The following is an 11,883-nucleotide window of genomic DNA, read 5'->3' as shown; positions in this document are numbered from 1 at the left end:
TTTCGTGAGCTCTACGCATTTTTTTTGGATTTGTTGTGCCCAGTCTATCTCTAGGATTTTTTTTCAAAACTCCTAGAAGTTTAGAGATATTTTTTGTGGATTAAAAACTTATTGGGTATTTACTAGATTTTTAAACTAAAAAAGATAGAACAACCTTGAAAACCAATTCTAACCTAGGCAGGGAGGTAATTTAAACATTTTTAGAGTTGAGTGGGTACAATTTCTTATTTTATAGTTTGAAAAATAAAAACAGACAATAGCAATAGATAAGGGAGTAAAAGAGGCTTCTTCATTGCCTTTCTATTAGTAAGTGTTTGAGCGATAGTAAAGCCAATTAGGTGTTGGCCCATACCTCTTCGCGATTCCTTTCTTCCTCTTCTAAAATCAAGCACTACAAAAGCTTTAGGCCACCCATGGTGATGGGCAATGGGTAGGACATGGCCGTTATGAGAAGAGGAAAGAGGTGTCCTGTCACAGCAAGCTAGAGCAGCTACCTCACCACATTGTAGTGGGCGCTCCGCTAATACTTTGTTGCCCACAATTGGGGAGACAAAAGACAAACATCAAGAATGTCACATGATATCCATTCGACGATTGTGTTACAAGCACCTAATGATTTAGATTAGTTTAAGTATCCCTTATTATAGACACGTCATTACAGACGCCTAAAAGAGTGTTTGTGATGTGCGTTAACACACGTATGTAATGTGGAGTTTTTACATAGTGTGATGACTATGTTTATTGCTTGTTGAGAGCCATCTGTTCAAGATCAAATAGCTAGCTAAGTTGGCATAGGTCACAGATAGCGCATCATGACAAATTTGCAGCCTAGGCCTTTGTTTTCTATTTATTAATTTGAATCGTTGGGTTGCATAAGAACATGATGATGAATGAATAGTTTTTGATGGGGAACGGTGACGGGTCAGGTAACATATTGATGGAGTAATACCCAGTCGCAATGAGTTGCATATAACAGGTAAAAATTCTTACTTGCACCCTTGCCTTCGGGTAACATTTTGCACCCACACCCACACCCATTAGATATGATAGCCCTGAGACTCACGAGTCACGAGTTGGATTGCCATTAGAAGTTAGAACAGATAGAAGAACCTTATGTTTCAAGAAGAATGACTTAGAACCGATTCTCGTTTTTTCGATTCCATGAAGTGGTTATAATTTAGCATAGAATCATTTCTAAAAAGAAATGAGAAAAAACCCTGATTTATGAAACATGCGTCCAACAAGACTCGAACACAGGATCAATTGTCCGATATGGCCGATACGCTGTATCTTACGTGGACTGTACTACTAGTACCGTAGAGGAAAAGAACTACGGCAAGCCTGCCAGAGGCGTCTAGCTCTAGAACAAACTAGTCAGCCCCCCGCGCATTGCGCGGGGCCGAGAGTAAGCGAGGATAGCAATTGGCACTAACAATGTATGATTATATGCAGAACAAATCTGAATTAGACTATTGGAGTATAAATTACTTAAAAAAAATCAAGTAGTTGAAGTTAAGGAGATGACAATAAGTACGAAACGTTTGAAATGCACAGAAATGTGTCTATAATGTACAACTAAATCAAGTTCGAAATGAAATGTAGGAAATTTGAACTGTTGCCGTACGCATTATGCAGATGCAGTCTTGAAACTCCTGAAACTTTGTTCCTTTCTAGCTGCAGATGAAGAACACGCAACATCAAATTTATCACCGTGGACCATACAATTCATGGGTGTGGTGGACTAACCACTGTCATTATATTCCATGAAAACATGAGCACATTAATCAGAACTACCAAAGAAGGGAAAATATATCGTACAACATCACTGCAAACAAAGGAAGTGGCTCACACAAAGCAGTAACCAAACAAACAAAGGCATGTATCATCTAAACAGGGAGTTGACATGGAAGCAAGTCTGAAAGCGGATTTTTTTTAAAAAAAAATAATGGTCGGCTTATGTAAAATCAGAAATTGTGGATGCACACAGTACTAATTGCAGCATTGAAACAATGAGGATCACTACACTTCTGAATAGTGTATAATTTACTGACTGGAGCAGTCAAAAATTGTGTTATAATATAAGTCTGTATAACAATTATTGAAATAATAAAACAGAGTGCAGTTGCTGATATCATAGAATGATGGCACTTCAATTTAGGAGGCTTACCTTTTGAAGGGCACATCTTCTTGTGGTTGAATTCCATTTCCTTCAAATTTGAAATAAAAGCCTGCATACTACACAGTAAAAGTGGAGGTACTGATCTGATCATCTGACAAAAATAGAAACCATTTCCACGATAAGATCATAAATGCATGACAACAGGAAAGGACCATGTTAAAAGTACCTGCTGGAATGTGCTGACTGAGGCAAGGATTAAATCACCAATCCAAACATTGTCTTTTCACTCAGCAGGCGCCACTGCTTTGATTTTCATACTGCTCGGTGCAAGGGCAATAATCTCCTTGCTCATCCTTTCAGCAATGCCAGGGAACATGGTTGTTCCACCACTGAAAACAATGTTGCCATAGAGAACCTTCCTGATATCAACATCACATTTCATGATAGAGTTGTAGGTGGTCTCTTGGATGCCAGGAGCTTCCATCCCAATCAGCGGCGGTGGAAAAGCACTTCTGGGCATCTGAACCTTTCTGCACCAATTGTGATGACGTGCCCATCAGGCAACTCATAGCTCTTGTGGACATAGGAGGTGTTCTTAGCAGTCTCGAGATCGTGCTTGTAATCAAGGGCAACAAAGGCCAGCTTCATAACCTGTGCATAAATACTTGCCTTTTCAGCATGTCGCACGAAGACAACTAAAATAGAAGCATAAAACAGATTGTGTATGAGTAAGCAACAATATATCAGCAATTGAGCTTCACTTAAGCAAAAAATAACATTGCAGGAACATACTGCCCCTTAGGTATTTATCTAAGTGTTTTCAAAATTCCCTGATACAGACCCATTTGGTTGCCAGCACTATATATAGTCATAGAGAAACATTCTCACATGTACAAACTATTTCAATGAATGTAGAGATAACCTGATCCTTCATATCAGATTCTTCAGAAAATGCTAATGACTCCATCTATATTGCCCTTGCCATTGTATAGCTTTAAGTCCTTGTACGTAATCTTTAGGTTGCTTCTGTGTTTGCTGTTGCTTCTTTTGCTCCTGTTTTTTCTTCTGCTGTTGCTCTAGAAATTTAATGTAAATATTTCTGTTATTTTGATTTTGAGGAACGGGGGAAAGTATAGTTTGAAAATAGAAAGCCACAGTAAAATGCAGGAAATATTTTGGCACAATTTTGCTATTGAAACAAAGATTGTCCATGACAAAACATTTGTTGTCATCTACCATTTTGATGTACTGCATGATGACACACTGATCGTTTTGTCATTTATGGCATACCGAAAGCAATGGAGCTGTACCTAGTACTGCAATCTGTGCGGATAAGGCGGAGAAACGTCGCGAGGTCCAGCACATGCACCTGCACTAACCTTTCTGCAATAGGTTTAAAGCAATTATAAGCAAGGGTGGACGTAGATCGATATTAATTTAAGCATTAAACTTTGCAGCAGGTGTGGTTGAAGGATATAACGAAGGTAAGGGATAGCATGTACCGCCACGTCTTCTGTGGTTGATAGCCGTTGATATGTTGACCTCGGGCATGATCATGGATGCACGGCTGAAAGCCCTAATTTGGTTTTAGATAATTGATAAAATCTAGGACTAATCTTTGATCTAAGTATGTGAATTAGATAAGGTGGTCCAATCTAAGTAGTGGAGCAATTTAGAGGTCCATGGTGATGAAGGTGGATATGAAATGAAGATGATCAAGCTCCAATGTGAAAAAGAAGAAACAGAAAAACAAAACCAAAGAGATCTACACTTTGTGGTTAGCAACTTGAAAGCAAGGACAAAAAGGTTGACGAGATAGAAAAAGTAAAGGAGGTGCTGATCTATGACCGGACCCTGGCATGGTCAGGACCGGACCCTGACTGCCAGAGTCCGGTCAGTGTTCTGGCGTGGCCGAGAGGGCGAGTTGAGAGCTGGACCCAGGTCACGGGTCTGACCGGACTCTGTTTGCTGGGTCCGGTTGAAGGGTGACGCCGACACAGTGGCGAGCGCGGTGCGTAGGAGGCAACATGGCAGCGCGAGGTGAACTGGACCCTAGGTCTAGGTCCGATCTAGGGAAACCGGACTCGGTCCGAACTTCCTAGAACCTCTCTGTGTGCTTTTCGACGCGACTGGACTCAGGTGATCGGCGGGTCCAGTCATCTTGGCAGGAGGGTCCGGTCATCTGCTAATAGCGCACGCGAGATTAGCTACTGAGAATCGGACTCAGGCGTGGGTCCGGTTGCTCAGAATCGGACTGGGTCCGGTCTCATTTTTGGCGCTCGGGAGCTCTCTGTTTAGAACCAGACCCAGGGGGTTAAGGGTCCGGTCTCACCTGCGCTCGGGTCCGGTCATCTCTTCGCGAGGCGCCAATGGTCGGATTTGAATACGGGACTGACATGGCGGCTTCTGGTTGGCTAGGTGACCGACCAGACTCTGGCTGGGTCCGGTCAACCCCTCGAGACCCCGACAGCTCTATCTTGTGAGGGGTCTATAAATAGAACTTGGGCACCTTGGGCTCACCCTCTTGGACATTTTCACCTATGATACATCCTTGTGAGCCTAAGCAAACACCCCTCACTCATCTTCATCATTGATTCATCATCATAGTGAGATTGTGAGTGATTCTAAGTGCATTTGCTTGAGTGATTGCATCTAGTGGCACTTGGAGATCGTTGTGGCTGTGCATTTCTTGTTTCTCTTGGTGGTTGCCATCACCTAGATGGCTTGGAGCAGCGGAGGAGCTTCGGCACGTGTTGATGATTGTTCGTGGCCGGCTCCGGTGATTGTGAGGGGTCTTGCACCTTCCCTGGCGAAAAGCCACAAAGTAGCTCTAGTAAATTGCTCGTGTCATTGAGTTACCTCGCTTGTGGGTAGGTTCTTGCAGTGTCTAATTATGTGGATGAGGTTCGTGTAACACCTCTTAGCCGCTGAACGACCAAGTGTTGGTTGACATAACGGGGACTAGCGTACCGGCAAGCACGTGAACCTTGGAAGAAAAATTACTCATCTCTTGCCCATTTTTATTCTCCCAGAGATTGTATTGGATTTTATATTGTGATTGGTTCATCCCTCTACTCGGCGGTATAAGCCTTCCACTCACTTTTACTTGCAAACTAGTTGTAACAAGCTCTTTAGTGTAATTAGTTTTGAGAGCTTGTTTTGCTTGCTAGTTAAGTCCACCTAGTGGAGCTCTTTAGTGTAGCAAGTTTGAGAGCTCTTAGTGAGTAGCAACTTAGCTTCTTATGTTCTTAGTGATCATAGCAACTAGAATTGTTGGGTAGGTGGCTTGCAACCCTTGTAGAGCTAGAGCAAGTTTGCATTTCACCGTTTGTCATACTAATCAAATTGCTCTAGTAATCTTGTAGATTTTTTAAATAGGCTATTCACCCCTCTCTAGCCATATTAGGACCTTTCAACGGTGAAGATGCTAGGAATGGTACTAATGGCGGTACAGATGAAGAACTACAAAGGAGGGGAGCTGTTAACTTGCGTAGAGATGGAGGTGACTACGCAGCAGGCAAGGCCACCGGCGAAGCAAGAGCGAAGGAATCCAGCGGAGCCAAAGCGCGACTCCAGTGGCGGAGGAGTCTAGTTGAGGCCTCGGTGGGCGCTTCAGCGCTAGGGAGGATGGCTCTGCTGGGCTACATGGGGCCTCCCTAGCAATGGTGGGATCAGCAGGTGGTGGAGCATAGGGCTGGATGGGGCGGTAGGGGGCCTCATGCCCTCTAGGTTGCGGAAGCAAGGCAACTACAGAAGGAAGGCAGCCGCACACGGCGGTGGCGGTAGCGGCATGGATGTGCGCATCACAGTGGTGTGGACCGGGTGGAGCTTGAACAGGTGGAACCGGTGCAAGGCTGGTAGCCATGTAGGCGGCGCGGCGCAGCGGGCATGGACTAGGTGGAGCTGGTGAAAGCCCTAGTTTGGTTTTGGATAATTGATGAAACCTAAGCACTAACCTTTGTCATGAGTGATGATATGAACTAGGTTGGTGCAATCCAATCGAGGAGCATGGTGGCACTCAAATGGTGATGTTGATCACATGAAATGATGAGATGGCCACATGTGATGATGATCAAGTCCTCAACTTGGAAAAGAAGAAAGAGAAAAATAAAACCCTATGGAGATCAAGGCAAAGGTATAATTAGGGATTTTGTTTTAGTGATCAAGACACTATAGAGAGTGTGATCACATCTAGGATAGATAGCCATACTATTAAGAGGGGTTATTATCTAGACAATTCAGTCATCTAGTGTCATTAGGTGTTATACTTCATGCATTGCATTTAGGCCTAGTGCACATCAGAGAGAAAGCGAAAATATTTATGGAAAATGTTTTGAGAAATGCTAACTTGGCTCTAATATGTTTTGAGAAAACACTTTGAGAGTTAGCATCACTTGCGGGGAGCAGCTCGAGTTGACGTGGATCAAAACACGACAAAGTTTGCAACTCGAAGAGCTAGTGGTGGTGCCTGGGTGGCACCACCACCCCTTGTATGGTGCACCATCACCCCTATGGTAGTGCCCACTAGGACCTGACAGAGAAGGGCCACTATGGGGTAGTCACCAAACACGGCGGTGTTCATCACCATGGGCACGGCGGTGCACCATCACTACCTGTCCGGTGCCACCGCCCTATTTCACCCGAGGGCAGCAAATTGGATTTATAGCCGAGGGGCACTGCCATGGTCACCGCCATGGGTGTGGTGGTGCACCGCCCTAATTATCTAGAGAGGGGTGTTTTTGGGCTCGGCCGGTGCCACCCCCTATCCGGTGCCACCGTCACCCTGTTCGGTGACCAACTAGCCGTTGGAATTTGATCGTTGGGGGCACCATCACCCCTTGTCTGGTGCCACCATCACCCTGTTTGGTGACCAACTAGCCATTGGAATTCGACTGTTGGGGGCACCGTCACCCCCTGTCTGGTGCCCTCGCAGAAAGCAGATCCCAGGGGTAATGGCTCTATTTGTTTATGTGGCTATAAATAGAGGGTGTGGATGGCCTTGGCCACTCCCTTGGCACCTCGTACACTTGTGCATACCCTTTGGAATCTAAGCAACACACTCCACTCACTTGTTCACTTGATTTCATCATCTTGAGTGAGAATAGAGAGCCTCTAGTGCATTGCATTGAGTTGCATCATCGTGTGGCACTAGTTGGGTGATTTGGGCTGGTTGTGAGCTTGTTACTCTTGGTGTTTGCCAACACCTAGATGGCCCGGTGATTGGAGGATCGTTGAGTGGAGTTGGTGATTGTCTCCAACCTCGATCGGTTGTTTGTGAGGGGTCTTGTGTCTTCCCCAGCGGAGCGCCAAAGGCAACTCTAGTAAATTACTCATGTCATTGAGCTACCTCACTTGTGGGTAGGTTCTTGCGACATCTCTTATGGTGGGCTAGGTGTGTGATACCTATTAGCCACCAAACCACCAAGTGTTCATTGACACAACAGGGACTAGCGTGTCGGTAAGAACGTGAACCTCGGGAGAAACATCGTGTGTCTCCATTGTGATTGATTCTTTGAATTTCTTCCGATAATTGGTCATCTACATATTGTGATGGGTTCATTCCCGACACGGCGGTATAAATCACCCTTCTCACTCTTTACATTCTTGTAAACTAGTTATCAAGCTCTTTAGTGTAGCAAGTCTTTGAGAGCGTGTAAGTTTAGTTAGTGTGGCTCTTTAGTTAGTCTTTGAGAGCACACTAGCTTAGTGAGTAGTGACATAGCTTGTTGTGTGCCTAGTGATCATAGTAACTAGAATTGTTGGGTAGGTGGCTTGCAACCCTTGTAGAGCTAGAGCAAAATTGCATTAAGCCATTTGTTGTACTAATCACTTTGCTCTAGTGCTTTGTAGAAATTTAAATAGATAGCCTATTTAAATTTGTACTAATCACCCCCCTCTAGCCATATTAGGACCTTTCAAGTGGTATCGGAGCCGTGGTCACTGTTTGATTGAAGGCTTAGCAACCTCGGTGTCAAATTATGGCTCAAGTTGTGTTCAACCATGTAGGGGGCAAACCACCATTCTTTGATGGCATATGCTATGATTATTGGAAGAGAAAAATGAAGATGTATCTTGGTTCAATCAATGATCAAGTGTGGGATGTGACCGAGAGTTACTATGTGATTCTTGATCCGGACAATCTCACCAACATCGATAAGGCCAACAAGCAATGCAATACAATGGCTCTCAACACCACCTATAATGCCATTGATTCCAAGGTGTTTGAGCAAATCAATAATTGTGAGAGAGGTAGTGAAGTGTGGAAGTGTCGGTGTTTCGAATCATCGACTAGTAAATTTGTGATTTGCGTGTCTAGGCCGGATGGTGTGCTCAGAGGACACAAGAATTTATACTAGTTTGGGCGGAATGTCCCTATGTCTAGTTTGTTGCTGCTCGTGTTACCGGCACTAGTTTGTAGTAGGAGTTATAAATGGGTGAGAGAGGGAGCAGGTCCCAAGTCTTTGGTGAAAGGGTCAAACAGAGTTGAGTCTTATTGAGCTCGCTGAGCCATCCATGGAGTGTCCTGCTTCCCCTTTTATAGATAAAGGGGAAGGCACAGGTTACATGAGAGAAAGAGAGAGAAAAGCGAGGAGGAAGAAGGCCTCTAGGGTTGCGGCGCCCTTCATCTCCTTTACATGGGTCCCACTAGTCCTGTAGATGATGATGAGGATGGCTTCGTGTCATGACCCTGTTTATCACTGGAGCCATACGCGGGCGTCATCAGCCGGTCGTGGCACTCCATTCTATCCCAGCAGGCGACATGGTTAGCATATACCTCGTTGGAAGCCATATAGGGATTAGGTAGCATAGTAATGTCACACCTGACACTGTTGGCAACGTGAGTCCTTAGGTATGGCCCATTATGGTCGAGGGTCACGTCAAGACGCGCCTACTCCCTTTCTGGTGTTAGAAGTTTGACCCTAGGTTTGTACTCTTAGACCAGTAGTGGTTGGGGTGGTACAGACCCTCATTGGGCGAGGTGGAATCCCCCTTCGAGGGGTTTGGTGAGGCAAACTCCATGCCTGAGGGGTCAGGCAGGACGGAGCCCACACCCTTGGGGTCAGGCATGATGGAGCCCGCGCCCTCAGGGTTAGGCAAGATAAAGCCTATGCCCTCAGGGTCAGACATGATGGAGCTCATGCCCGAGGGGTTTGGCGAGATGGGGCCTGCACCCTCAGGGTTAGGCATGATGGAGCCCGCACCGTCAGGGTCAGGCAACATAGAGCCAGTACCTTTGGGGTCGGGCGAGACCAAACACGCTCTTGACCATCCTTGCGAGTTAGCATTCGTGGCCATCAGCTTCCTTCTCCTAGGTATTCCTAATACTAATACCCAACAGTAGCCCCCGAGCCTACGGAGGAGTAGGATACTCCTTCAAAGGCTTTTTCAGACATAAGGATTATGAGGGTTTTGATCTCCCTTTGTGGGCCACGGGATGTCTTGATGATTCCTTTCCATCATGTTCGGACTCTTTGGGAGCATGCAGCTATGGGATTCGGGGGTTCAGAAAAGATCGCTCTTGATTCTGATCCCTCCCTAGGATCCGATCAAACCACCATTGTCATGTGACCGCATATTCGGTCTCCTTACGAGTCCAACTTCCCCTGAGCCCCCACATGAAGCAAGGGTCCAATCGAGGGGTCAGCTCGTCTTGTGGTCATCCTCCCTTAAGCATTTTTTGATAAAATGGAGGGCCTGAGTCGTGCCATGTTTTCCTCGATAGACGAATCATGGTGCTCAGTGAGTTGTTAATGGGCTAGTTTGAGTGGGGTCCTAGCTTCTCATTCATGGGGGTCCAACATGAGTCATCTAGTGATCGACTCTAGATTGTTGGCAGCCAATCCATATAGTTCTTAGGTCCATTCGACCAGCCCCAAGGGCCCATTACCTTTTTTTGAAGAAAAACCATGGACCGTACTCTGGCCAAGACTCGAACGTGGGCCGAGATGCCCGTGGCACTCGTGTGCTTGGGTACTAGCCACTAGCGGGCCCATCCTTTATCACCCCTCACTCTAAAGGTGCCCTGGAGCAATTGTGAACCCATCAGTGGGCCAACCTTTGAACTCCTGGGCCTTAATAGGCCGTGGGAGCATTTTTTAGCTCTGTATCCCTTCTTACCTGTGGTAGTTTTTGTCCCATCGAGGGGGCAAACCATTGCCTAGCATGCCCTTCGAGGAATGGCTAGGGGTGGCATGTGCACGATTCCTGGAGAGGTGATGTGACAAGGCACAACAGGCACATCAATCTAAGCGGATGGTTCACCCCTTGATCTCGCGTCGCCAGCGAAATCCTTGTTCCTCCACCCTTGGTCTTTCGCCATCAGTGAAGCTTTTGTTCCTCCGCCCTTGCTTCCCATGGAGTCATGGTATCGCTCTGACATCACCCATGCACGCATGGAAGGCCTTGTCAAGCATGGCCTTCTTCGTAAGAGGACCGACACAGCGGAGTGGCTCATGCCTGGCCATGAGGAGGTGCCGGCGCTGCTCGATGGCTACATCGTGTCCTTCGTGCCCTTCCATAAGTGCGGACTCGCTATTCCTCCCCACCTGTTCTTCTAGGGGCTGCTGCACCATTACCAGACCAAGTTGCAGCATCTAAATCTCAACGTGATCCAGCACATCGTGGCCTTCATCACGCTGTGTGAGGGATATCTGGGGATCTGGCCTCACTTTGAGCTATGGAGGTACTTCTTCTCCATCTCCCTACTCAAGAAGAGAGATAGAGCTAGGGACCTACAGGTGCCAATGGGATGCATGGGCATCCACCTCCAGGGGTAGCGGTCCAATGAGTACATGAATTGCCAGCTGTCGAGGTCCAACAAGGGGTGGCATGTGCAGTGGTTCTACATGAAGAACGATGCTGTCGACCCCTTGCCGGACTTCACCGGATTCCTCATTGAAGAGGCGCTACAGGTGTGGTTGTGGAGACCTCCCGAGAAGGAAAAGAAGAGGATGCGCAATATCCTTGATGCCATCGCGTTCCTAAAGAGCCATGGCCTTCAACCGGACCCTCCGAGACGCTCCTAGAGCTGGCGTTAACTAGCCGCTCCACTTCAACCGGACCCTCCGAGTAGAGGAAGGGCTCAAAGCGGCACCACGCCAATGAGGCATAGCTAGGGTTGGGCGGATCAACCCCAAAACATCATCGTCTAGTGGCGTCGAGGTGAGTTAAGAGTTTTTTCATCCTTCCGTTCTAACAAATTTTTGTTGTAAACTGACCATCTTGTCCTTCACAGCATTGGAGGATGCGGGACACTCCTGAGGCTTGCACTGAAGAAGAGCCTCGCCCTCTGGCAGATGCGCTAGGAGCTAACTGACGTTACGCTGGGGGCGAGTGGGAGTGGTGCCGTGGCAGTCATGACGTCGATTAGGGGGGCACAGCCGGTGGCCTCATCCACGGGGGAGTAGATGGAGGAGGGTGCATTTGGGGCACCCATGGAGAATGTGGCATGGTTGGGTGTGGCTGTGACATCATAGGCAGAAATGGCATAGCCAGAGCCTTCATCCGCACAGGTGGCCACGATGTCATAGGTGGAAACGGTGTAGCTGGAGCCATGATCTGCACAAGTGGCTGTGTCTGCAAAGGGGCAGATGGAGGAGGATGCAATTGAGGCATCCGTGGTGGACATGGCATGGCAAGGGGCGACTGCAACATCACAGGTAGAGACAGCACAACTGGAGCCATCGTCCGTGCAGGTGGCCACGTCTACGATGGGCTGGATGGAAGAGGGCACACCTGAGGCATCCTTACTAGATGTGGCGATG

The 11,883-nt window shown here is 47.0% G+C and overlaps 1 protein-coding gene across 1 annotated transcript; it reads right to left on the bottom strand.

Moving 5' to 3' along the window:
* Positions 1 to 2,402: 2,402 nt before the first annotated feature.
* On the bottom strand, positions 2,403 to 9,307 carry LOC136515333 (actin-100-like). The gene is made up of 4 exons (XM_066508959.1): positions 9,085 to 9,307; positions 3,410 to 3,502; positions 2,646 to 2,814; positions 2,403 to 2,538 (listed from the first exon to the last, which is right to left on the bottom strand). The coding sequence occupies exons 1-4, from the start codon at positions 9,305 to 9,307 to the stop codon at positions 2,403 to 2,405; spliced, it is 621 nt and encodes a 206-aa protein (XP_066365056.1).
* Positions 9,308 to 11,883: the final 2,576 nt, after the last annotated feature.

Source organism: Miscanthus floridulus, chromosome 17, assembly GCF_019320115.1.
Source record: "Miscanthus floridulus cultivar M001 chromosome 17, ASM1932011v1, whole genome shotgun sequence".
NCBI classification, from domain to species: domain Eukaryota; kingdom Viridiplantae; phylum Streptophyta; class Magnoliopsida; order Poales; family Poaceae; genus Miscanthus; species Miscanthus floridulus.
This window is presented reverse-complemented; position numbering and strand designations above follow the sequence as displayed.

What these genes read in the sequence shown, in the direction of transcription:
- LOC136515333 (XM_066508959.1), bottom strand. Translation starts at nt 9,307, where the DNA reads ATGCCTAACCCTGAGGGTGCAGGCCCCATCTCGCCAAACCCCTCGGGC. An exon ending in TTCCACCTCGCCCAATGAGG is followed by an intron (nt 3,503 to 9,084) that starts GTCTGTACCACC and finishes AACCTATTGCAG; the next exon opens with AAAGGTTAGTGCAGGTGCAT. An exon ending in ATCACAATTGGTGCAGAAAG is followed by an intron (nt 2,539 to 2,645) that starts GTTCAGATGCCC and finishes TGTTGATATCAG; the next exon opens with GAAGGTTCTCTATGGCAACA.